The sequence below is a fragment of the Pieris napi genome, chromosome 24 (genome assembly GCF_905475465.1).
Source record: "Pieris napi chromosome 24, ilPieNapi1.2, whole genome shotgun sequence".
In the NCBI taxonomy this organism is placed as follows: Eukaryota; Metazoa; Arthropoda; class Insecta; order Lepidoptera; family Pieridae; genus Pieris; species Pieris napi.
The window spans coordinates 4,497,869-4,525,853 of NC_062257.1; the positions used below are offsets into that span (position 1 = coordinate 4,497,869).

At 38.0% G+C, this 27,985-nt stretch overlaps 1 protein-coding gene across 1 annotated transcript in view; it reads right to left on the reverse strand.

Moving 5' to 3' along the window:
* LOC125061944 (UDP-glucose:glycoprotein glucosyltransferase) overlaps nucleotides 1–27,985 on the reverse strand; it is a 47,694-nt gene that overhangs the window by 16,956 nt on the left and 2,753 nt on the right. Inside the window, exons 4-19 of the mRNA XM_047667579.1 lie at nucleotides 23,725–23,912; nucleotides 22,687–22,891; nucleotides 20,418–20,631; nucleotides 19,647–19,867; nucleotides 18,592–18,795; nucleotides 17,651–17,830; nucleotides 14,729–14,925; nucleotides 14,104–14,219; nucleotides 13,515–13,663; nucleotides 11,801–11,986; nucleotides 10,170–10,348; nucleotides 4,813–4,898; nucleotides 3,434–3,594; nucleotides 2,706–2,845; nucleotides 1,846–2,055; nucleotides 211–435 (exon numbers count right to left, since the gene is read on the reverse strand). Coding sequence (XP_047523535.1) covers nucleotides 211–435; nucleotides 1,846–2,055; nucleotides 2,706–2,845; nucleotides 3,434–3,594; nucleotides 4,813–4,898; nucleotides 10,170–10,348; nucleotides 11,801–11,986; nucleotides 13,515–13,663; nucleotides 14,104–14,219; nucleotides 14,729–14,925; nucleotides 17,651–17,830; nucleotides 18,592–18,795; nucleotides 19,647–19,867; nucleotides 20,418–20,631; nucleotides 22,687–22,891; nucleotides 23,725–23,912 — 2,861 coding nt within the window. The remainder of the gene's footprint in view (nucleotides 1–210; nucleotides 436–1,845; nucleotides 2,056–2,705; nucleotides 2,846–3,433; nucleotides 3,595–4,812; nucleotides 4,899–10,169; nucleotides 10,349–11,800; nucleotides 11,987–13,514; nucleotides 13,664–14,103; nucleotides 14,220–14,728; nucleotides 14,926–17,650; nucleotides 17,831–18,591; nucleotides 18,796–19,646; nucleotides 19,868–20,417; nucleotides 20,632–22,686; nucleotides 22,892–23,724; nucleotides 23,913–27,985) is intronic.

A 27,985-nucleotide genomic window follows, 5' to 3' on the forward strand; every position in this document is an offset into this window, starting at 1 on the left:
TTCCAAATGTTTGCCGGTAGCTGTATTTATACAAAAACAACAACCCTTACTCGTAACGACCAATCAGGAGTCAGAGCGCGTGCGCAGGTAGCTAAGTATCAGTTGCATTGCGTGCACATTCCTACAGTCAGTGACATTTATTGCCCGACGACTCATTTTAAAATGGGTCAAATTTAATCAACATTTATAATTATAAAAAAATATACCTACCCAACAATTTCGTAAATCTCTTCAGAGCGGCCAGGTCTAAGTCTAAGAATCCACGCTCCAGGGTTCGCCTTTAGTTGGAAGTACCCAAGATTTGCCATCACGATAGTATCCATTATTTCTGGATTGTCTCTGGATCCGAGGATAAGTTGGAGGCCTCTTGGTGGTGTACCCAGGGCCGTGTCCCACGCATGGCCTTCTAGTAGAAGGTACTCCAGTTCAAATTCGCTGTAAAAAAAATATTGGTTGTTTGTAAAGTAGGTTTACGATCGAGATGTTTACGTGATAACGTCTTATTGGTGATATAAGTTTTTGGGAAGTAAGGAATTAATGAAGATAACAATTTTTTCAAATTTTAAATTACATCTATCGTTTTATTCACACTTTTGATGATAAATTTCGGGTGTAAAATGACAAGTTTACTTATTCGACTATGATATACATTTTTCTTCATACATTCACGGAATGACTGGCAGCGCTCGAGATGAGACGGGAGATCGGTCCGTCTCTCTCTCGTTATACCTGCGATCGCGCTCGTGAGGTTTTGGTGTGACACAAGTTTCTGAACATGTCACCCGACTAAAACGATTTTAAAGACGTTATCACGTCAAAAATAGCTAAATCAGGATCGTTCTTTACATAAAATTTTTACAAAATAAATTAATAAAAGCACTATTTAGATACAATTTTTTAACACCTACTAATAAAATCTACCAAGAAACCCAAATTATGACGATTAAACAACTATATGTTTATAGCACCTGTATCCTTATTAAAAAAATATTAAATAACTCTTTACATAGTAACTTATCATAGCATATCAAAGCCGCGCACAAATTATTTAAAGAGATCTATTAGGTTGCCGTCTAAGGTTCGTAACATTAGCGTGATTAATCAGTTCAAAAGGGCATTAAAGATACACATCAGAATGAGCCCATTACACTAAAATTGGGCTAGCTGATGGCGACGTGTATCTCGTTCGTATATACTTAATATTAAATTTCTCATGTAAATAAAAAATAATTTTTGTAATGCGAAATAAAGTTCTTTAAACATTAAACATTAAAGTAAAAGTAAAGTAAACAATCATTTAATCATGTAGGTAACATAATGTACACTTATGACTCGTCAGTAAAGAAATACATATTAATGCTTCTCATTTTACATTTACTGCCAGTTCTCAAATCAAGGGCGTAGAACGGGAGAGAAGAACTGGCAATACTCCGCCACTCTTTTCAATCGTAGTTTTTTTTTACACAACGTTTGTAAGGAGCTGCAACCATTACACCATGTTCCACACGACATATCAAGTAATTAATAATAATAATTAAAAAAAAAAAAAAACAAAGACTTGTCCTCTATCAGCAGGAGGCATGGTGAAATAGGAGCACGCACTTACATTCTCGTGAGAACAACTCGCAAATATATAGTCGAAACAACTAACATCACCGCATACACGAATTCAAGTACGACCAGTCACCACAAGTAGCACCCGTTCACGAGCATGACGCATGGCCAGCCATCGGCCCCCTCGCCATATTTTAGGGAGAGAGAGACAACCCGACGCATGGACGCCTATATCTAAATAGCATGATTTGACAAGTATTATGTTTTTTATTTCACTGTTAATACTGTTACCTGTGAACCAGAGATTCGACATCCGCTAGACGTATATTGTCAAGGTCGTACACAGACTTGACACATTCGACAAGCCAATTGGGCGGCGTCCGCATCTCCATAGACAATAATGGGGCATGGGGCAAGCGGTTGAAACGAGCTATTGCCCCACCAGTGAGGGATCCCGAAGGTGTGAATTGTAGTTCCGCTTCCAAAACGTATCGGTAGAAACTGTAATTAAAAAAAAAATTGAACAAACACCCTTAGAAGCAATACATATATGATTTATCCAGCTGTCTGGTACGATGAAGAAAGTCCTTAGGAAAAATGCTTTAGACCCCAACAACTCAACGGCGTGTCAGGATGATCACCTATTAAAAAAAAACCAGTGGCGCTACCTTAGGTCTGGGCCTCAGATTTCTGAATCTGGTTTCAATCATATTTGTTAGACACACATGGAATTTTAATTAACTATCGTTCCTGTTTTATTTAAAACTAATATTGAATCATGATTTTATTAATCTGTTGGTTATTTAAAGATTTGACTGGTTCGGAGATAAATATTTAAATCCGGCTCGAAGGACCAAAAAATAATAAAATTATAAAGTTTTATATATTGCTTCTATGCTACGTTATATGAAAAATATTTTCAAACTCTCAGTACACTTATGAACGTCAAAAGAAGTTAAATTAATTGTTAATTTACATTTACTACCAGTTCGCAAGGCGTAGAGCGGGTAAGAAGAACTGGCAAGAAACTTTCCGCCACTCTTTTTAATCGCCAAGTATTGAGTACTTTTTTTTATATAATAGGGGGGCAAACGAACTTGCGGGACGAAATTTTTTTTTTTTTTTTAATTCTCACAGTCTTCAATTATTACCTTTTTAGGGGCATGTCAGAGTTCTTATCTTGAGGATTAAGGAACAACTTTATACGACAGTTTATAACACGTCGCAAGACAAGGAGCAATGGGGCCAATCTTTGAGCTGCGGTCGATGCTGGATCTGCCACAGCTACAATCTATAAAAAAATATTAAAATTAAATTTGTTCTGTATCTTTAAATTCGTTAGAGGAATTTCTGCATCTTCTTAGGGGCCATTCAAGTATAATGTAAGCATTTACAGCAATTTATCGTCCCCCCCTCCCTCCTCTCAAGAGTAAGCAAAGCAAATAACAGTACATTAACGTATTAATTTTTTGTAGGAGACCTCGAAAATGCATTTCGTTTTCAAGCATAGACAATGTGTGGGTAATATTTGTAAAAAAGTTAATAATTAATGTTGACGTAATAAGAATCAAAGGACGGGGGTCAATGATTTTCTTATTACGTCAACATACTAATACTATACTAATTTAGTACTACTACTTTAGTACTACTAATTTAGTACTACTACTTTAGTGCCATTACTTTAATACTACTAATTTAATACTACTAATTTAGTACTACTAATTTAATACTACTAATTTAGTACTACTAATTTAATACTACTAATTTAGTACTACTACTTTAATACTACTAATTCAGTACAACTAGTACTACTACTTTAGTACTACTAGAACTACTAATTAAGTACTACTAATTTAGTACTAAAATCATTTTAATTTACCTCTATGGCTGCCTCATCAGAGTATAAAGGTGGAAGTTCAACCAGTGAATGTTCAGTCTTCAGACCGGTGGGCAAAGGTGTTCTTGTTCGTGGACTACGCGACGCCAATATCGATATAACTTTGAAATATTTTTCCGTATCTATATCCGATATTGTTTCATCTGAAATATCGGAAATTGCTTTTAAATAAAAATTAGTTTATATTAATACTGTGTGTGACGTAAATTTTGCCAATAAGTCACAAAATTTTTTGCTCAAATTAAAGTTAAACATTAAAACTTGTATTTTACTTTGTTCATACAATAATAATGGCATACCCTTGTCTAAAAGTAACGAAGTATTACAATCTAATATATAAAATTCTCGTGTCGCGGTGTTTGTGGTTAAACTCCACCGAAACGGCTCGACCGATTCTCATCAAATTTTGTGTGCATATTGGGTATGTCTGAGAATCGAACAACATCTATTTTTCATTCCCCTTCATGTTAAGGGTAGTCCACCCCTAATTTTTTTTAATTTTTTTTGATAAATTTTTATTGTTTTATTTTTTTATGATACAGCATTAAAAAATACATACAACCCCTAACTTTCACCTCTCTACGATCAACCCCTATTTTTTTATTATAAATGATATACATGGCAAAACGACGTTTGCCCGGTCAGCTAGTATGTTATAAAAAAATTAAGAATTACTTTATTTATTCCTCCAGTGCCTGGATAAAACTATTTCAACCGTTTCCAACATTTCTTACATTTACAAATATCTTTATATACGTAGACGTATAAAATTCTCGTTGTTCGTTCCCATACTCCTCCGAAACGGCTCGACCGATTCTTATGAAATTTTAATGCAAATTCAGTAAGTCTGAGAAACGGCTACTATCTATATTTCAACCCACTAAGGGGTGTCCACTGTCCACCCCACCCCACATTTTTATTTTTAAGAATTTTTTTTTGTTGAATTTTTTTATGATAAAGCATACAAATATACATACAACCTCTAAGTTTCACTCCTCTAAGATCAACCCCTATTTTGTATTATTAGATTAGATAGTTATTTTTATTCCTAGAAATAATATATATCCCCAATAATAAATTCCCCTTTGATAAATAAAATGCAAACTAAAAAACTAAATTTTTCATTTAATAAAATAGAATTTTATTCCTTGAATTTAATAATTAAAAATTTAATAATTCCCTCCATAAAAACTTTCCTCAGAAAATTATTTAAAAAAAATGTTTTTATTCCAGAACAGCCAACTGTTTCTATGGGGTAGCATAAATACCATAATATGTGGCTACTAATAATGCTTAATAAATTTAAAAAATCATAATAAATAAATTTAGAAACAAAACAAAAAGAAAAAAGAGTCTTTTACCATCATCATCATCTTCGATATTTGTTAACGTTCTCTTCTTTTTGAAAACTTCAGCTAACTTTTCGCCGTACACTTGATTGCTGTATCTATGGGCATACATAAACTATATTCCTTTAACTCGTATTTAATATAAAAAAATACTAATATAGGCACGAGTTTATTGAGTTCGGGGCATCAAAAACGAAATAATATGACGGTTTTACATAACAATAAAACCGATATTATGTGCCGAGAAGGAAAACATACAGCATTGTATAATGAAGAAGCAATGTATACTTAGCCATGAAGTGCGATACATACCGAGTGAAATAGTTCCGCTTAGATAGAATAGATGGCGCTGTAATCACCTCAACTTCATACTTATCTTAACCAGCTAGGACGGTGTCATTTCCACAGTCATAGAGTCTTCACCAGGAAGAGCTTCCTACAATGCTGTATGTTTTCCTTCTCGGCACATAATATCGGTTTTATTGTTATGTAAAACCGTCATATTGATGTGCCTCCGGAAAACATACAGCATTGTATAATGAAGACGTGTTTGTTATCTGCTGGTGGATGTATATAGTACAATATAAAACACAACGCTATGATGATTATGAAGAATTAAGGTCCGGGCTTTAGCTAAAGCCGTTATTGTTTATATAACTATTTTATTTACTTGCCATTATTCTTAATCAAAGCATAAGTATTTAGCAATTATTATTCTTAGTTACGGTATAAATATAACTACAGTTACTAGTAACTATATACACATCTGATTTAGATGTACAATTAACATAATAATATAAACTTCCTATCATAACAACAAGGTATTTCTATAATTACGATGGTGCAAATGTATTAAAGAAAGAGTGATGAGTTTTCTCTACGAGAGTCTATCTCGCGGCAGTAATGATTAAAGAATCTATGTATTTGAAGATTTCCAATTACCCCGTGTAATAAAAAATTTCATCTATTGGTTGATTTTCGACCTAATTATTTTGCTGTTGATGGATAAAAAAAAAAATATTGTTTAGATTTTTTACTTGAGATCTTGTTGTACCTGTTACTCAAAGCAATATATTTTTTTTTTTTTTTAAAGACAGTTCACACCAATTGACCTAGTCCCATGCTAAGCTGGTGAAGCTTGTGTTATGGGTACTAGGCAACGGATATACATACATATTATAGAAAGATAGACATATAATTACATATTTAAACACCTAAGACCCAAGCACAACACCAAATGCTCATCACATCAATGTTCGTCCCAGCCGGGAATCGAACCTGGGACCCATGGATTCGCAGTCAGGAGTACTAACCACTAGACCAATGAGTCGTCAGGACTAACTGAAGTCTCACTAAAGTGATAGGGCATATGTTTTATCGTGGTGTTTAGAAAGTTTCCATGTTGACTGGCGTCTTGAGTGTCTGTCTTAGATTCGAATACCGGTGTTAAATAAATGTTACCACCATCATCCACGAATTGCTCGTCAGTAATTTCTAATAAAGTGAACCCTGCGGCCCAATGCTAAATGCAATACTGTGGCTGTTCTGCGAGCCGTATCGAATAAAGTGTCCCTAGGAGGGTTGGAAGAAAGCCAGTCTAGTACTATTCGCGGGTCCCACGTGACGGATGATTTCACGACTTTTGGTTTAGCTACTCCTAATACTCTGAGGATGTGTTTAATAATAAAATTTGAAAGTGTTTGTTGTTCTACATGGGGACCGCAAAAAGTTAAAATTGCCGATTTGCGAACAAGGATGGTTGATAGGAAAAATTCCTGTTTTGGCTTTCTGTACTGTCTAAGTGTTTGTTTTGTAATATTATGTATGTTAGCTGTAAGATTACTTATAATTAAATAAATTTTCTTTTAGAAAAAGTGATATTAAATTTTTTGCAATATCGGCTGTTTGAGGGGATTTTGGGTTCACTTGAGAGTTGTCACACCATGACAACCCTCTTTTGATTACGGGTAAATAAGTGGACAGGTGGAGTGACCAACTCTTCAAAAGTAAATCTTTTTCCAGTGTGGACCCGTCTTTTATTTGGGCACCCCACCCCCAATTTCCCAAGCTTTTAGAGTCAATGCTTGTATTTGTGGAGGAGACAGTGCAATTGTCGTATCTAGGAGTGTCTGCGATAGGTATTGAATTTCGTGGGGGTGATCTAGAGACCTGGATTTCAGGTCCTGCAGCCAGAAACCTTGCGGCCAATCTGAAGCAACTATCAGATAGGTTCCTGTCGCCCGGTTTAGGTGTGCTAAAACTCAGGGTAACAGACTTGGAGGGGGAAACACCCATGCTAGAGGACGAAGGTGCCACTACGCAGCCTTTTTTCCCCTTTATAATCTGTCTGCTATGATCACCCTGGTAGGTAATGTACCGACAGAGTTATGTTGAATTTGTCCGTCAGGTGCAATAGTTTGAAGGTTAGTGTAAGTAACCCTATCGATTTCGTTCCTCCTTCTGTTTGAATGTATGCAATCAGAGTTTCATTTGTCCGATTGTATTAACACGTGTGTGTTTTGTAATATTTTTACATTTATTTTTATTGCGGCTATCACTGCATATAAGTCCTTTTTGTTGCAGTGCCACGTTTTCTATTGGTATGACCATTTTCCTGACAAGGTTTCCGTCTAGATGTGAACTCCCCCCCAACCCCAATCCGAGGCGTCCGTCGCTAGGAAGTGGGTTGCAGGTTCTTTGTGTATAGGCGTCGTCTGATGAGTAGCTCCGAGCCACCACATCAGTTCCTGTCCTACAATCTGAGGCAGCAGTTGACCTCGACGGGGTCGGATCTTGTTGAATTGTCGCAGAAAGATCTGTACCTGGCGACAGTGAAGCCTCCCGCGGGGCACGAGTTTAGTTTGAAAGTTTGCGAAGTTTACTTGCCCTAGCAAAGCTTTGTAACTCGCGAATACAACGCATAACTATGGTTTTTGCGCTGTATTTTTACCTTGGGTAGCGACATCACATTGACCATAGTATTCCAGCGAATTCCAAGGTATTCTAAATGTTGGGTTGGTACCAATACGGATTTTTTGGTAATTGATTTTCCAACCTAGGTGTTCCAAGTGTCTCACGGCCTCCGCGGCCTGAGAATCTAACTTGGCGGGTGTTCCAAGTGTCTCACGGCCTCCGCGGTCTGAGAATTTAACTTGGAGTGGTCTTGGTTGACCAGAAGGTAGTCGTCTAGGAAGACTAGCACTCGACATCCCTTCGCACGTAAGGTCTCCGCGACCCAACATGATACTGCAGAGAAAAGGTGTGGTACTGACGCTAGCCCAAAAGGAAGGCAAGTCATGTTTTCGTATAACTGCCCTTTTTAGCTGAGCCTTAAGAAAGGTCGGTGTGATCTCGCTGCCGGTAGATGGAAATAGGCTTGTGATAAATCTATTTATCATCCAGTCCCCTAGTTGAAGAAAGTCTGGGACTAAGCCGTGGGTGATCAACCGAAAATGTTTTGTCTTTACGAATCGGTTTTGTTCTCGCAAATCTACAACAGAACGCATCGTGCCGTTGCTTTTCCTGCGAAGAACCATTTTGGATATAAAACTGGGGGTTTTGTTGAGAACTGTTTGTAGGATACCTTGCTTGATTCAGGAGTTCTATGATTATCTGCGATGTCGTAGGTGACGGTTCGGTTGCGTATTGACTTACTATTCGATTTGTTGGCATTAACAAAGCGGTTTCTTGTACAGAGGTATGCGGAATCCTTGAATTATGTTGGATAGTAATTTTTTTCCGTCATTGTTAGATAACGGGTAGTTTTAAAGTTGTTTATGACTATCGATTTTCCTGTTAAACGTTCGCATCGTTTCTTGTTTTAGGTGGGTATTACGAAAATTATTTTTTCCATTTTGTGCCTGGTGTCTGTATTTGGATGTAGACGCTTACGATTCTTTGTATCTAGGTTTAAAAAGCTCTTACTCTTGAAGGTTGCGGCGGAGATAACCAGAATTGCGGCCCACCGAGGGATTGTATTAGGGACGCGAGCTTACTTTTGTCAAATAAAAATTCCTCGCTAGGAGGTATATTACTAAGCGCAGTTTGAATACTTTTGTCCGAAATCTTACTTATTAATCTTTTACGCCTAGTTTCTATACATTCCGCTCGTTTTCCGCATACAATTTGCAGGGTTTGTTCATGCAATTTGTAAGAAGATGATTCATTACCAACAACATAGGATATTTTTGTGAAAAGATTTAATCGCGGGTTTTAATTCCGTTGGGTTATTACGAGTCCAGTTTATGATTTTTTGTAATCCAGATTGTAGTAATTCCTTTTGACATAGGAGTTTTAAAAGCTTAATATATTATTATATTTTTATATTATTATATTTTTATATATTTATTTTGTAATTTTTTTCTTTTTTATCGGCTTTCTTAATAATCTTTTTATCATCAATATTTGTGATCAATATTTGTGACCAAGCCCAGAGATTTCGATTTTCGGATCGACGGATTAATAAAAAATCGCTATAGTAGTTGGTCGGTCAGTGGGTACCCTCGTCATTGAACGCACTGGCGTTGACATTTGGTACATAATATTGTTGATGCATTATAAAATTTGTGAGGAAACTCACCTGATTATATAACGCGTCGATCATGGGATCGACCGTTACCTGTGCTACTCGTTTCCTTTTGTTTCGTGGCGGTCCCTCGCGCTCCTAGTCGCTATCAGACGCGCTGCTGGTGCACGTGGAGTCCTCTTTGTCTTGTTCGCGACCTTGCTCGACACTTTTTTAGACTACCTGCCTGATCGGCCCCGGCGGCGGCCTTATCGGCATCGTGAGTCTATTACGCACTTGTAATGTATAAATAATGCGTTTTGCTAATAATTAACACTAAGAAAGACTATAAGGTTTTAAGTCGTTATTTAGTCGTTTCGGTTTCGACCGCACGCGGCGAAAGTACACAACGCTATGACTGTGGAAATGACACCGTCCTAGCTGGTTAAGATAAGTATGAAGTTGAGGTGATTACAGCGCCATCTATTCTATCTAAGCGGAACTATTTCACTCGGTATGTATCGCACTTCATGGCTAAGTATACATTGCTTCTTCATTATACAATGCTGTATGTTTTCCGGAGGCACATCAATAGCTAAATAACCAAGTTAAAATAGGGTATTTCTTATAAAATGTCAGATAAAATCCAAATTAATTTAATCATATTGTTACATAAAGTAATACGCACACTAAAGAACGTCAATATTTAAAAAAAATAAGAGAAAAGGAGAACTAACAAAGAAGAAGAAAGGAGAATGTTATGGACATTAACTGAGGGCGAGAAGAACTCTACGCCACTCTGTCGAATCGCTTATTCAAAAATTAATTTTCAAAAAATGCGGGTAGAAGCAAAAATTTTAACAACCTCTCCAATAGCACAAAATCGTCCGACGAAAAGGTTTCATTTTCAGCCAACGGTCCAATATACCTCGCATTGTACACCAGTGCACGTTCACTCGCACGTAGCTTCATACCGCGTACGCAAAGTATACGTGCAGCTTTCAGCACCCACGCGTGCTTGTTTAACGCGCTCACTAGCTCGGGCTAAACAAACATACATATTTGGAATTACAGTGTAAATTCTTTATAACGTCAATCGCTATAACTCTATATAACGTAAAATAACAACACCCATACATTAATACACTCTTTATAACGCACAAGCCATTCTCTATTACGAAAAAATATTTACATACTAGCAGACCGGCCAAGCGTTGCTGTGGCTAAGGTTTTTGTTATATTACACAGTAGCAAACTATTCAAGGGAAACGGTAGGAGAACACCAGTCATGGGGACCACCATGCTTCTTTGGTGGTAATGCCATTAAATTGTAGCTTATGTGAAACGTTGGTACTTTCAACACAGCGCCATCTGTTAGAATTGTGACTATCAAATAATAAACAAATTATTAAAATATTATTGCGGGTATAAATTGAGATGTAAGCTATCCTATCTTTTAAGTAAGATCAAACTGCACACGGTGTACAAATTTGATTGATATCGATTCGGTAATTTAGGAGTCTATATCGGACAATTTATATATATAAAGATTTAGACATTAACAACATACTTAAGTGTAATTGTTGTTATAATTTTTTTTCACTTTTGAGGTGCCGAAATTTCTAAAAAAGACACCTGAGGTCATAAACAGCCGTCTCGCTTTTGTTATTGTTAATTGCATTAACACGTGTGCCATTATTCTTAGATTACATTGCCTGTCAGCAAAATACGTCACGCAAAGAAAACGGAATATAATATGTAGTATTGTCTTTTATTGACACCTTTACACATTTAAAGAAAACACTTTTTAACCGGATTAAAGTTATATATTATTCTAAATTTATAATTATTTTACATAATTTTAAATTTAACCGACGTTTCGCGTGCTTTACAGCATGCGTGGTCACGGTGACCTATGTAAAATAATTGTAATATAATAATAATACATAACTTTAATCCGGTGAAAAAATGTTTTCTTTAAACAGAATAAATGTGTTTAGAATAATTTACTTAGGGAGCGTTCAAGTATTACGTAACGAATTTTATTTTGTCCTATTGTAAAGGTTACGATGCGGGGCGGGGATTGAATTACGCGTTATTGTTAATATTATTTTCTACTTACACCACATAATAGTAACTAAAGAGTCACTAGGTGGTCACGAAACGTTTTACTAAACTTGGGTACAGTAATGTACTTGAGTACTGAACAACGTTACGGCTAGTTCATGGGGGGGGGGGTCAATAATCTCCAAAAATTGCGTTACGTAATACTTGAACGCTCCCTTATTGATTGTAATAAAATTAGAAATTATTGTAATTGGTTAAATTTGGTTATGTTTTTCTCTTCCCTTCATATATATCTCTATAACGAAAAAAATGCTCGGTCCCTTGACATTCGTAATAAAGAGATTACATTGTATTATATTGTAATTGCTGCAAAAAAACAATTGACGACTCGTTGTAATTACGATTCGTATTTTATAGATATAGACTCACCAGTATATCGCAGTCCTGTCTCTCATGGCATCCTTCATCATCAAGCAACTGGGCAACATATTTTGTTGCTTTCGCCGGTTCGAGTGTTGTTAACGCCGCTATGACAACTTTATTCAACGATTGATCAACTTTGGATTCTCCATCGACATTTGGTATGAAGGCAACTCGGACTCCACCAGATTCTCTCTGAAATATAATACCGTCTTTAGTTTATGATTACTATTGAGTTTGGCTTTTTTTATATTTTTCCAAGCAGTATTGAACTAGTGCACGTGTAATTTGCAATAGACAGACTTTCTATGTGCGCATTACACTCGCTCGTGATGGAAAACATCGATCACTGCTGTACACTATCATAGTATAAAACAAAGTCGTTTCTTTGTCCCTATGTATGCTTAAATCTTTAAAACTACGCAACGGATTTTGATGCGGTTTTTTTTAATAGATAGAGTGATTGAAGAGGAAGGTTTATATGTATAATAACATTCATGAAATAATGGAGAAATACTGTTATTTTTGAGGTTTCTAATGCGATGTCGTAAATAATTACATTTTTTCCGCTTACATTGCAAACGCAGGCTGAACCCTACGACTATCAAAATAATGTACTAAATATTGTATTATTATTATTATTCTACGAGAAAACTCCACGATGGTATACGTTTATCTCTCTTTTTTGTCATTTACTTTTTACGACAAATAATGGCTAATTTTAGAAGCGATTTTAACCAATACAGCATTAATCCTTATTCAATTAAATACCTTAAATACAGCACATGATTAAAATGAATATTTTTGAAGATATTAAAGATTCAAAAATTGCGGGACGCAGCGCGTCGGAGTCCGCGGTTCTCCCTATACTCAATAGCACTTTTTTTTTTTAAAGACAATTCACACCAATTGACCTAGTCCCATGCTAAGCTGGTGAAGCTTGTGTTATGACCCTAGACCAATGAGTCGTCAACTTTGAATTTAGTATCAGCCTTGTCGCTAGTAATGCTATAAATGGTTTAAAGGCAAGGTGCCTTTATAGCGTGGGCGAATATTTAGACCATAAATTTGACAATAATTATAAATAACTTAACATATTATTGGTATTATGAAAGTTGCAATATGGCAATATGGCATTTTCTTCCCAATTTTTAATGGCTGATTGTGCAGATTTTTATAATTAACCGATTTAAATGTTAATTCTTTGCAAATAAACTATTTATTTATTACACCCGTTCTTAAGTTATACATTATTTAAATATAAAAAAGGGAGTGATAATTGTCTACACCAGAGTTCCCCAAACTTATTTGTGTCGTAGACCCCTTGCCATGTTTTTCCGTGTTGGGTAGACCCCCCCTACTTACCTGATATTGATTTCCTGTAAATTTCTAACTGTACCAACATCCTACAACTTACACAATTTTATAAACATATATAATACATTGTTTACTTCATAGGTATGAATAATGTATATGTTTTGATATTATAAGATAGTATGATAGATATAGTGTATGTGTTGAGATACACTATCGTGGACCCCTTTCGTGGACCAATTTTCATTTCATGGACCCCCAAATTTTTTTTTGCTGACATAGACCCCTTGCAGGTTGTCATAGACCCCTAGGGGTCGATATAGACCACTTTGGGAATCACTGGTCTACACGCACAATACACAGGCATTTAACGACAGTAATCTATCCTGGACTATACATTTATCCTTACCATAAAGTTCAATGCATTCTTCAAAAAGTCTCGCGTCCTTTTATCATTCAAATCACCAATGACCCAAATGGTTTGAGTTATTTTTTCCATCTTTGCTGACTTGACGAAATACTTGAGTAGTGGTAGGGCGGTAGCTAGTGCGTCTCTACCTATAATGAGAACCGCCGTGAGATTGGAGGTCGAATGGAGTCAAAAATCAAGTCATTTATTCATATAGGTAGCACAATTTACACTTATGAACGTCAAAAAAGAAATATACATTAAATGCTTCTGATTTTACATTTACTGCCAGTTCTCAAATCCAGTGTGTAGAACGGAAAAGAAGAACTGGCAAACTCTCCGCCACTCTTTAATCGCCAAGTTTTTTTGTTTTACACAACGTTTGTTAGGAGCTGCAACCATTACACCATGTTCCACATGACATCTTAAGTAATTAATAATAATAAAATAAAATAAAAACAAAGATTTGTCCTCTATCAGCAGGAGGCATGGTGAAATAGGAGCACGCACTTACATTATCTTAACACACTATGACAGGGACAAATATTAATCGAAACAATGATTATAAAAAGGAGCAATTAATAAATACCTGTCAAATGCATCAACTTGTGTATTTTGTCTTCAGTAAACAATTCGGGCGATGAGGGTACTCCAGACAAGTCTAAATATTGAGATGGATCCGTGGCCAAAATGCGACGGTTTAGTCTAAAAAAAATATTAATTTAAAAAAAAATTTCAAGAGTTTAGATCTAGGAACACACAAAAATAATAATAATAAATTAATTGTACACTCTTTAAACGACAAACACAGCATACTTTCTAATTAATAACTATAACTAAGTAAATTCTTACAAACTATAAATATGTAATCTAAAAAACGAGACAAAAAAATTATTGAAAAATTAAAAAAAAAAATAGCTCTGCAAAAGTGTCAGTAAGAGAGGTGGAAGAAGAGAGATTAGAGAGAAAGAGAGAAGAGAGCATTAGAAGCAGCAACTCTCCCTTTTTTCCGACAATAACGCTGCACATCTTCGTGACGCAAATATTACTAACCCTCATGCACCTAAAGAAGTTTCACTTCAAAAACTTATTCAAAGAGAGAGAAAGACATACCTAAGTATTGTTAAAAACTATGTATCAATAATGTATAGCTTATAAATAAGATTAAAAAAAAACTATATATCAATAGTTCTTTATGGTACACGATACGTTACCTGGGCATAATATGCGGTTGCTTCATAATATAGTCTGTGGCATCATCCGAATCTGACAGATCACCTCGAAATACCGCCCTTTGCAATCGTCCCGTATGCCGAGACAGAGACGTCACTAGCGCCTCCTCCAAACTGTCAACTGATGCTGATAAAGATATGGGACCTTCGTCCCATAATGGTACACCATTTACTAAGACCTGCAATTAAATTATATAAAAACTTTTTGCTAAAAAAGGTGATTTTTAAAAGCAAGGCGCCTTTATACGTGGGAGACTAAGAGTCTAATGAAAGAAGATAACGAAAACGCGCGGCAAATTAAAAAAAAAGTAGTATGGTATTCCTAAAAGTTTGATATATTTTGTGGATTAAACTTACTTGATTTTATTTTATTATTTTTTACATTTCTATGAAATTAAATACTATACGTAGTTTTTTACTAGTGATACTTAAAATGACTAGCATTGCATGGAAAACTAAAACTAAATCTATATATATAAAAATGAAACCCGTTTTCCGTTGTCACGACATAACATGAAAACGGCTTGACCGATTTGTCTGATTTTTTTTATAGTATTCCTTGAAGTACGAGGATGGTTAGAAAAATTTAAAAAAAATTGAGTGAAAAAGTCTAAAAACAACACTTTTCTGTATTCCCATACAAAATATTCGTAATAATATTTAAAGGCAATTTGAACTTTAATACCATAACATAAAGTTCAAGTGTTAGTGGAGGGGTTCCGGGAAGGTAAATTTTTATTTTTTGACATAATGTATTTGTTGTCTTATCAACTTTCTTTTTTTTATCTTACTAGCTAGGCCGGTGTCCCGAATAGCAGAATAAGTATTTAAAAAAAAATTATGAATCGACTGTTAGGCGGTACGATGTTCGCCAGGCCAGCTATTTTATTATAAAACGCAACTTTATTCGGAATAATCAAAATCAGAATCCAAAAAATCAATAAAACAAAGTTTAGGCTATTATTACCTGTTAACTATTCGGAAAAAAATATATAATAGAAATAAAAATGAGTAATTGCATGAAGTATCAAGACAATAAATCATACTAATGCTAAAACCAATTTTATGTTTTTAAATCAAAATATCATTAATTCATATAATAATGTACACTTATGAACGTACGAAAATTCCTTTAAATTTACTACCAGTTCTCAAATTAAGGAAAATAAACTCTCCGTCACTCTTTTGCAGATCCAAATGGAAAGTTCAGGAAGAGGCGTTTACCCAAAGTAATGGAAATAACAAACTAGACGAAGTGTAATGTGGCTTTATTATTACTATTAACACAATGTACACTTATGTTTGTCATAGGGAAACACATTTATTACCAGAATTCATATTGCTATCCGAAATTTCAAATATCTTTCAAAACAAATTTTTACTTACTTAATGTTCTTTTTAATAATTAATTTAGGGTTTTGATATTTTGGGATTCTGTTATCTCTTAGGTTCCTTTAAGATATTTTTGTAATTCTTTTGTAATATTAGTCTAGACTTATTTCTAATTTGTATTTTTTTTTTCAAGTATGGTTGTGTCGGTGTATATACAGTGTACACTCCATGTAACGTCTCTCGATTTAACGACAAATAACCTAAAGCGTCGAAATCTCTCGGATTTGGTTGGTTTAGATAGTCTTCCATACAATGATACACTCTACATAGCATTACACCCACCCACAATAACGATAAATTAAATACTAAAAGTACTTTTGACGTGCTAACGTCTTTAAAATCGTTTTAGTCGGGTGACATGTTCAGAAACTTGTGTCACACCAAAACCTCACGAGCGCGATCGCAGGTATAACGAGAGAGAGACCGGACCGATCTCCCGTCTCATCTCGAGCGCTGCCAGTCATTCCGTGAATGTATGAAGAAAAATGTATATCATAGTCGAATAAGTAAACTTGTCATTTTACACCCGATTTATCATCAAAAGTGTGAATAAAACGATAGATGTAATTTAAAATTTGAAAAAATTGTTATCTTCATTAATTCCTTACTTCCCAAAAACTTATATCACCAATAAGACGTTATTTAAGTTGCCGAAATTAGTTAAAACTGCGGAGCTGTGTACGTTTTGTCGCTTTATTTTCCTAGCTACTAATAAACTCGACTATCGGCATCATACGTACCGAATTTTCCAAGAAATCCGTTCTTTTTTAACAAAATGGGCATGTTTGCGTGTACTTTATCACAACTATGCCTCAATATCACAAGATACGAATTAAATAAGCAAAAATATACAACCTAACTACTGGTACAGTACATAAATAAGAGACAACGCAATAGCGTTAAAATACGAATTGTTTTTATGTAATTACTAACACTAGTCTGAAATAAACTTTCTTTTTCTAATATTTTATTATTAATAATAAATTATACTTAATATTTTTTCTAATTTCTGACGACTCATTGGTCTAGTGGTTAGTACCCCTGACTGCGAATCCATGGGTCCCGGGTTCGATCCCCGGCTGAGACAAACATCGATGTGATGAGCATTTGGTGTTGTGCTTAGGTCTTGGGTGTTTAAATATGTATTTATATGTCTATCTATCTATAATATGTATTTATATCCGTTGCCTAGTACCCATAACACAAGCTTCACCAGCTTAGCATGGGACTCGGTCAATTGGTGTGAATTGTCTTAAAAAAAAAAAAAAAAAATACACATTTTTCCTTCCATTTAACGGCAACTCTCTGTAACGTCAAAACAGGTACAGTCCCTTGAGTGTCGTTATAAAGAGTTTACACTGTAATAATAAATTGCTTTTTTTTTCATTATGTAATTCTTTAGCTTTATTTCCTTATTAATTTCTTATGATTTTTTTAATTTCGTGTGTTATTGGTTACGCATTCTTATAGATTAAGGGTCTGACAGGATTTTTGGTGTATTTTATACCATACCTGGGGATATTTATCAGCACCAAGTTTCCCAACAAACTCCTCAGCCAGCTGATGTCCAAAATTATATTCAGAATCTTCAGAAATGATCTCATCCACATTTGCACCAGAGTTTGTGAATTTCTTCAGAAGACGTTTAAGGAGATCGAAGTTAAGCTCTTCCTCTTCTGATGAGCTTAAAAGCTGAAAATACATGAGAATGAAACAGTCGTTGCTTAAGGCCCTATCCCAGCACGAATTGCTGTGTCAGTGTCTCGGGGTGGACTGCGGGGCGCAGTGGAGAGCTGGAGCACTGAGGCGCGCCGTCCCATAATAACAATTAGTTATGTAAAACATTAAATTAATATAATTTTATAAAAAAAAAAATTTTTCATAACGCGCCTAAAGAAGTATAACTTCAATTAGTAGGCAACTTCATTCTGTTAATTTTGTGTCACGGCGCGCGCATCGTAAAATTTCACTCTCATCAATTTTTCATAACGCGCCTAAAGAAGTATAACTTCAATTAGTGGACAACTTCATTCTGTTAATTTTGTGTCACGGCGCGCGCATCGTAAAATTTCACTCTCATCAATTTTTCATAACGCGCCTAAAGAAGTATAACTTCAATTAGTGGGCAACTTCATTCTGTTAATTTTGTGTCACGGTGCGCGCGCATCGTAAAATTTCACTCTCATCAATTTTTCATAACGCGCCAAAAGAAGTATAACTTCAATTAGTGGGCAACTTCATTCTGTTAATTTTGTGTCACGGTGCGCGCGCATCGTAAAATTTCACTCTCATCAATTTTTCATAACGCGCCTAAAGAAGTATAACTTCCATTAGTGGGCAACTTCATTCTGTTAATTTTGTGTCACGGTGCGCGCATTGCAAAATTTCACTCTCATCAATTTTTCATAACGCGCCTAAAGAAGTATTACTTCAAATAAAAGTTATTTACATACCTGAGTCAAGAAAAAGAATGCTTCCTTATTGGAATTCCTGTCTTGTGCTACATAATTAAAAGCGCTGCGTATAGCAATTCCCAATGGGGTGTTATTTGGGGCCAGTACCACGCCCACACGAACCGGCGTCGAATGCTTGAGCAACGTCTCACCCAATTTCAGTGGGGGTAATGAGGCTGGTGATGTTGGATCTATTATTATCACCTGAAAGAATTCAAAAGAAATCAAACTACGGCTTCGCAGGAAAGGGTTTTTTTTATAGAAAAAAAATAACTTCACACAGCACTGATGGTGCAAGAATTGAAATTGGTCTAGTCCAGTGATTCCCAAAGTGGTCTATATCGACCCCTAGGGGTCTATGACAACCTGCAAGGGGTCTACGTCAGCGAAAAAAAATGAATTAAAAAAATTAAAAAATTTGGGGGTCCATGAAATGAAAATGGGGGTCCACGATAGTGGATCTCAACACATACACTGATAGAGGAAAATAGACAAAATTTAATATGGTTAATTTGCAATTACAAGGCGACAGTTTAAATTTGATTAAAACAAAGTCCATCTTGCCAGAGTTAAACTAATGAAGCAAAATATTGGACGGGGCGACTTTTCTCAATTTCCCATATTGTTACTTTAAGTTTTTAACACTAAACTTCACTACAGTTAGAAATTTACAGGAAATCAATATCAGGTAAGTAGGTGGGTCTACCCAACACGGAAAAACATGGCAAGGGCATGCACAACACAAAAAAGTTTGGGGAACTCTGGACTCTAGTCTATTAATCCATGCAGTACTTAAAACCAATGGCCCTAGAACATTTTTAGGTCTGGGCCTCAGATTTCTGTATCAGGTGATCAGCCTTCTGTGCACGCACGCCGTCGACTTTTTGGGTCTAAGGCACGCCGGTTTCCTCACGATGTTTTCCTTCACCGTTCGAGCGAATGTCAAATGCGCACATAGAAAGAAAGTCTATTGGTGCACAGTCAGGGATCGAACCTACGACCTCAGGGATGTGAGGCGCACACAAAAGCCGCTAGGTTTACACTGCAGTACTTACATAATTATATATATTCCTTCTTAGATTTCTCAGCATGCCAGGGTAAGTTGGTCTCAATAGCTCCATGAAAGAAGCCGGCCATCTTCTATACCTCTCATCTGTTTCTAGATCATTTAACCACGTGATCGCTGTATCTCTGATGTCCAGCCCATATTCCTCCCATGTAAATGATTCGCCAAGCTCCAACGACATGAGCTTGTTGATAAGTTTTTTTGATAGACCTGAAATATTGATATTTACATAAAAAAAGTTAGTAAAAATGAGGGTAGTTCAAAAAACTATACTTAAGAGCTTATTTTATTTAATAGAAATTCGCACAATTAGTAGACTGTGTCTGTCAAACAACCACAAAAGTGATATTTACATTGAAAAATATACATAAAAATGAGGGTAGTTCATAAAAATTTACATAAAATAGTAGTAATAATTTATTACTGATGCATTAGCGTGTTAGCACCACTTTACGTACAGTATCATTCATTATATACTGTCGCAAAATATTTTTATAACAACCATCAGAACGATTCTACAATTATTATCGATCGAAGTAACAAATAAAAATGATACCGCCACTCTGATTCTCTTTCCGCACTGAAGGAATAATATTAATAATAAATTAAATATTTCTACTTAATCAAAGTCAAACTGCTAAGACAAAAAGAAGAAAATCGTCTATACCCGAAAAAATCCAAGTCTGAAAAATATCATTAAAAAGGACATAAAAATGTCGTTCAGATGGCCCATACGCGTGTTACGGGAATTCATACATACCAATTGCATGTAAAGTGTTCATGGGTCCAATATCTTCTTTCAGCGAGTTCAACAGAGCCATGATGTCAACCTCTTCAGCATCATATTGGGCTCCGGAGACTAATAGCAAGGGCTCGGCAGCTCGGAGACCGAGAGAAGATGCCCAAATATCTTGATTATATAGAACCTCATCTCGAAGGGACCGGGGTACATTCACGTGTATTAAAGACTTTGTCTAGAAAGAAACGTGTCAAATGTCAAGCCAGTGTCAATGTCAGCTGCCAATTTTGAAAATGACAAATCAGTTTGCGTTTCAGATTAATTTGATTGGAATTTCTTTGAAAAAATTAGAAGCAGTTAATAAGTATTTCTTTTTTGACGTTCATCAGTATACATTGTGTTACCTACATGAATAAACAATTTTGACTTTGACAGTACTGAAAATTTGACATAAGAATTGAGTAACGAGGCTGAGCGAGTGATTTTTTTTTATGGCTCTGGCACGATTTGTGCATTAGCAAGCGTCAAGTATAGGATTTTTTATAATTCGTGCTTGTCTTTAGAACTTCGACCGTGTCCTCCATGTACGGTTTAGGCACTCGCCCGGTACCGCACAACCCTCCCAAAGGCCGAGAACAAGTTTAAATTAAATTAAAACTTGCCCTCGAACCGGGAATCGAACCCGGTACCCCTCACCTAGCTGCTGCCACTTAATAAGACCGCTAGGCTATGAGGCCCCTGAGCGAGTGATTTGATTTATGAATGCTTTTTGCTTTATATTACGTTATATTTTTCAGAACTTTTAAGATCCAAAACCAAATTGTCGATCACTAATTAAATAAAACTCCGTTGTAATAGAGAATAGATTACATTCCTTACATAAGTTGACATTTGCATGGTTTTCAGCTTTCACGGTCATCGACATAACAAAGCATTCAAAACATCTAGTTTTGTAAAGTCAGAACCGTATACGACGACATCGTTTAGAACAACATACCGGTTATATTGACCATAATCAAAGGCCCCGGCTGAATTCTATCAGACGGCCTTATAATATATATATCGACTTAGGGTCCTTCAAGAAAAGAGCGTACAAATTCCTGAAAGGCCGGCAACGCACTCGCGAGCCCTCTGGCATTAGGAGTGTCCATGGGCGGCGGTATCACTTAACATCAGGTGAGCCTCCTGCCCGTTTGCCCCCTGTTCTATTAAAAAAAAAAAATAAAGAAATAACAGATTTTGTTAATGTAGAAAAATTATAATTATATGAATGTCTTTTTATTATAATTTTCATGTGAATTCAAAAAAAATAGTTTTATTTTATACATAAGCAGTGGCGTAACAATAGTGTGGCAGGACTGGCAAAATGCCACGGACCCCCGAACCAAGAGGGCCCCTGCCCAAGAGATATTATGTTCTATGGATGAATGTGAAGTCTCCAATACGCATTGGGCTAGCGTTGGGACTACAGACCATTCACTCTCGCCTTAGAGAGGAGTCCTATCCATAAGACATATACAACGTGTAATTGAGTACGCTGAAAATCTCGAAGTTTAATGAAATTAAACTAAGTAGGGACGATTTTTACTGATAAGGATAATGATTATCACACATACACATAAATATTAGGTACTTAATAACAACGTCATCGGTTTTTACGACCAAATATGAGTAGTCCCTTCGATGTCGTTATAATAGATTTTGACTAATGATATTCGCGTTTACATCATAACAACTTTTATTTAAATCTCAAAAAATGTAATAAAATTGTACTCGAAATTCCGCGTCATCTAAAGTAAATCCAAATGGTGTACAGCCAAGTTTTAGGCCTACAACGCACTAGCGGCTGGCCGCGATGCGGTGTGCCGCTGCGGTAGGCCGCACATCGATTATTACATGAAACCGCACGATAAGGACGCACTGACTTGCGGTCAACCGCACCGGTTGAATGATACGGCGCGCGCGCAAATACCGCGTCCTACCCGCCTCAGTCATCGCTTGTTCCTTGCGCTAAACACTACGCAGTTTTTTTCACGATATTTTCTACGATGATATAAATAACTGCCGCAACTTCTTCAACGTCCATCATGTGCAATATTTCAAGAAGCACTGACGAGTGACGATTGCGGCAGACCGCAATAGGGACGGTTGGCATGCCGCTACGACAGACCGTATATACCGCGGCCTACCGCAGCGGCACACCGCATCGCGGCCAGCCGCTAGTGCGTTGTAGGCCTTAAACTTTCGTCACACTTCAAGATTCACGCGCCTCAAGTTTCTGGTATATTACCTGCATAGGAAAATTCTGAGCGATGGAGGTAAGAACTCTCAAAGCCTCATCGCCTCCAGCATCGTGGGCATCTTTGACAGCAGCAGCAGCTTGCATACTGAGACCTTGCATCTGCCAAACCTTCAACGGTTCTAGCTCTTCACTCATTTCTGATAAATGTCTCCTAAACCTTTCCAATGGAGTTCTAAGAGCGGGGAATAGATTCCTGAAAACAATTATAAGGTGAAAAATTGCTTGGTGATTTAAAATCTTAATATATATATAAACTAGCAGACCGGCCAAGCATTGCTGTGGCTAAGGTTTTTGTTATATTACAAAGTAGCAAACTATTCAAGGGAAATGGTAGGATAACATGTCTGTCATGTCCAGTCATGGGGACCACCATGCTTTTTTGGTGGTAATGCCATTAAATAGTAGCTTATGTGAAACGTTGGTACTTTCAACACAGCGCCATCTGTTAGAATTGTGTCAAATAATAAACAAATAATTTGCAATAAAATTACATTGCGGGTATAATTTGAGATGTAAGCTATCCTATCTTTTAAGTTGGATCAAACTACACACGGTGTGCAAATTTGAATGAAATCGGTTCGCTAGTTTAGAAGTCCATAGCGGACAAATAACGTGACACGTAATTTATATATATTAAGATTATAGATGCCGTAGATTTTTTTTTAAAGACAATTCACACCAATTGACCGACTCCCACGCTAAGCTGGTGAAGCTTGTGTTATGGGTACTAGGCATCGGATATATATACATAGATAGATAGACATATAAATACATATTTAAACACCCAAGACCTAAGCACAACACCAAAGATTCGCAGTCAGGGGTACTAACCACTAGACCAATGAGTCGTCAATTGAACATTTATTTTGTTAAAAGTGTTGTTTATAAATGATAAAAAAGATAAATTAGTAAACAGCGTTCTAATAAGTCATAAATAGAAAACATATATTATATTTATGTCTTCAATATAATGGGTATTATAAATAGCGTAGCTAATTAACACTTAAACAAATAAATATTACTTACTTCAATCGACCAAAGTTGAAACCATCTATTTGATTTTGGGGATCATTTTCATCTTCTTCCTCAGATGGCACCGGAGTATCTGTGTCAGACTCTTTTGGAGTTGCATCATCTTGGCTTTTATATTCCGTACTTTTTAACTGTAACTCAACTCCATATCCCGATAGACGTAGCTTAGGGTTACCTCTTGGCTGTAATTAATTATTTAATATTATAAAGGTTTAAATTTAAGCCAAGAGCAACAAACTAGTACGAGGCATGCCTTTTAAGTTTTGTCGTTTGCAGAAAAAAACACAACTAGAACCTTATAGTACTTTTTATTGTTTTTCAAAGTATTCACCACGTAGCTTAATACACTTTTCCATTCGCTTAAACCAGTTATTATAACATTAATTCCACTCTAAACTGGAGGTGTTCAAAATGGCTGACTTGAAAGCGTCGACTGCTTCTTCTCCGGACTGGAACCTTTGACCACGAAGACTTTTCTAAATTTTTTGAAATGTAAAGAAATCGTTAGGGCTTAGGTCAGGACTGTATGGAGGATGGTCAAGAATTTCTACTTTTTCCTGCTTCAAATACTGAATTGTTTGACGAGCGCTGTGTGAGCTTGCGTTGTCGTGGTGCAGGGTGATGCGCCGCTTTAAGTTAGATTTTCGAAGTTTGGCGATGACTTGTGGTAAACAAACTGTGGTATACCACTCTGCGTTAACTGTTCTACGATCTTCAAGTGCAATAGTCGCAACATGGCCGGTTTTTCTAACGAACGTGGCCACCACGTGGACTCCCGGAGCCCATTCCCCCCCCCCCCATGAAATATGAAGGTGCAGAAAAAAGAGAATCTACCCCAGGGGGGTACCACACGCGCTCGCGGTGGAGAATCCCCCTCTGGGCGTCCAACACCGGGACACTCTGCGCCCGGTGGTGGACGCACAGGCTGCCCTTCGTATTCTGGGGGGGGCAATTCTGCGCTCGGTAAAAACATTAATCGTTCTCGGGGCAAACGGAGCAATTTAACAAAGGCACCCCCGTCCACACTCGCCGTGGACTTCACAAATGTTAGGGGGCTCAATTCCAACATCAACGCTGTCCACTACCACTTAGAGACTGCGAAGCCGGCCTTGCTCTTTCTTACCGAGACTCAGATATCCCCCCCGGCTGATACTTCCTACCTCTCCTACCCGGGGTACAAATTGGAACATTCATTTGTGCCGCGGGCGGGAGTTTGCGTGTACGTCAGAGAGGATATCTGTTCTCGTCGCCTCGGGACGCTTGAAGGAAGGGACCTATCTAACCTCTGGCTGCGCGTAGACTGCGATGACCATCCGCGATTCTACGCATGCCTGTATAGGTCCCATAGCGGAAATACCGAAACTGACCGACTCATTGAGCACATCCAAATGGCTACAGATTCCCTGCTCGAAAGGGTTCCTACCGCTGAAATCGTGATACTTGGCGATTTTAACGCCCACCATGCCGATTGGCTCGGCTCAGAAACCACCGATCATGCGGGAAGATCCTTTCACGACTTTGCTTTGGCTTACGACTTGACGCAAATGGTCCCTGCGATTACGCGAATACCAGATGTGGATGGTCATAAACCCTCTTTGTTGGACCTTCTGCTGACTTCACATCCGGAGAACTACCAAGTCTCTGTTGAACCGCCATTGGGTTCATCAGATCATTGTGTGGTCCGGAGCATTGTGCCGTTCACGCGCCCTCTTCGGCCTAGCTTCACTGGCTGTCGCCGCGTGTGGCACTATAAGCCAGCAGATTGGGATGGGATGCGGTCTTTTTTTGCGTCCTACCCTTGGGGGCCCATTTGCTTTTCGTCGAGTACTCCAGATGCCGTCGCTGACTCTGTCGCCGAGGTGGTCCTGCAGGGTATGGAACTCTTTATTCCATTCTCTGCGGTGCCGGTCGGTGGCAAGTCCCAGCCTTGGTTTAGGCGTTCTTGCAAAGCGGCTTTGCGCCGTAAGCGTGAATGCTTTAAAGCCTGGGCAGAAGCGGTGACATCCTGTGATGTGACTATCGGCGAACGTAAAAAAGCATACAATTCAGCCTCGAGGTCCTTCAAGCGAGAAATCGCTAAAGCAAAGTCAGAGCACATTGCCAGATTTGGTGAGAAATTGGCCCACCTCCCTTCGGGAACTCGAGCCTTCTGGTCTCTTGCCAAAGCTGTCCAAGGGAATTTCTGTCTGCCCTCAATTCCACCACTGCATAGGGAGGATGACTCACTGGCCCATACCGCGAAAGAGAAGGCCGATCTTCTAGGCTGTCTCTTTGCGTCGAACTCCACTTTGGATGATCAAGGGAAGGAACCACCGACATTATTGCGGTGTGATACTACGATGCCCGAAGTTATATTCCGGCAACGTGCTATCCGTAAAGCTTTGTCTTCCTTGGACATCCATAAGTCGAGCGGACCCGATGGTATCCCTCCAATTGTGCTGCGTACTTGTGCTCCTGAGTTGGCTCCGGTCCTAACGCGCCTTTTCCGGTACCTTTACACGCTCGGCACTGTTCCGAAGTGCTGGAAGATCGCTTCGATACATCCGATCCCTAAAAAAGGCGATCGCTCTGATCCGTCCAACTATCGCCCAATAGCTATAACCTCCTTGTTCTCCAAAATAATGGAAACCATTATTAACAGCCAGCTCCTGAGGTATCTAGAGGGCCACCAGCTGATTAGCGATTCTCAGTACGGCTTTCGTCGTGGTCGCTCAGCTGGTGACCTCCTTGTATACCTCACACATAGGTGGGCAGAGGCAATTGAGTCCAAGGGGGAGGCGCTGGCGGTAAGTTTGGACATAGCGAAAGCCTTCGATCGGGTGTGGCACAGAGCACTGCTCTCGAAGCTTCCAGCCTACGGGCTCCCTGAGAAATTATGCAACTGGATTTCCAGCTTTCTCGCTGATCGGAGCATCAAAGTCGTCATCGACGGAGCATGCTCCGACCTGAAACCTGTGAATGCTGGTGTCCCACAAGGCTGTGTCCTATCCCCGACCCTGTTTATTCTGCATATCAATGATATGTTGGAGCTTAGCAACATTCATTGCTATGCGGACGACAGCACTGGGGATACTTTTTACACTGGCCGGGCAGGTATTTCTCGGGCTGTTGTCGATGAGTACCGGAACAAACTTGTGTCTGAAGTCGAAACTCTTCTACGTGGAGTCTCGGACTGGGGTAGACTAAATCTAGTCCAATTTAACCCCAAGAAGACACAAGTATGCGCGTTTTCCGCTAAAAAAACTCCCTTTGTCGCTACTCCCCTCTTTGAAGACACTCTCCTTAAAGCCTCAGCTAGCATCGGAATACTGGGCGTTGACATATCGAATAACGTTCAGTTTCGCGGTCATCTGGAAGGAAAGGCTAAATTAGCCTCCAAAAAGCTTGGTGTGCTCAGCAAGGCGAGACGGTACTTCACTCCGGGCCACCGCTTGCAACTATATAAAGCTCAAATTCGGCCCCATATGGAGTACTGCTCTCACCTCTGGGCGGGAGCTCCCCAGTACCAGCTCCTTCCACTTGACCGTATTCAACGAAGAGCGGTTCGAATCGTCGACGACCAGTCACTTTCAGTGCGGCTTGATCCCTTGGCGTTGCGTAGAGATGTGGGATCTCTCTGCATCTTCTACCGCATTTACCATGGAGAGTGTTCAGAGGAGTTGTTCGGTCTAATACCTGCAGCTGAGTTTCATCATCGGACGTCAAGGCAAAATACAAAATACCATCCGTATCACCTCGACGTCCGTCGTTCCACAACAGAGCGTTTTCTAAGGCAGTTTTTGCCGCGCACCACCACTATGTGGAACCAGCTGCCCACAGAAGTATTTCCGAACCAATTCGACTTAGGGTCCTTCAAGAAAAGAGCGTACCAATTCCTGAAAGGCCGGCAACGCACTTGCGAGCCTTCTGGCATTGTGAGTGTCCATGGGCGGCGGTATCACTTAACATCAGGTGAGCCTCCTGCCCGTTTGCCTCCTATTACATAAAAAAAAAAAAAAAAAAAAAAAAAAAACCATCTTCTTTGAAGTGCTTCGAGAACGAACGAGTTTAGTCGGCTTTGGCTCGTCTTGAAAGACCCAGATTGTAGATTGTTGTATGGAATCAGGATCGTAGGCATAGATCCAAGATTCGGCATCACTGATGATGTCGTAGACGTGATTTGACTCTCTTCGGTTGAACCTTTGCAGAGTTTTCTTACACCATCTGACGCGGGCCGCCTTGTGATCGTCGGAAAGCAGATGCGGTATCCAACGGC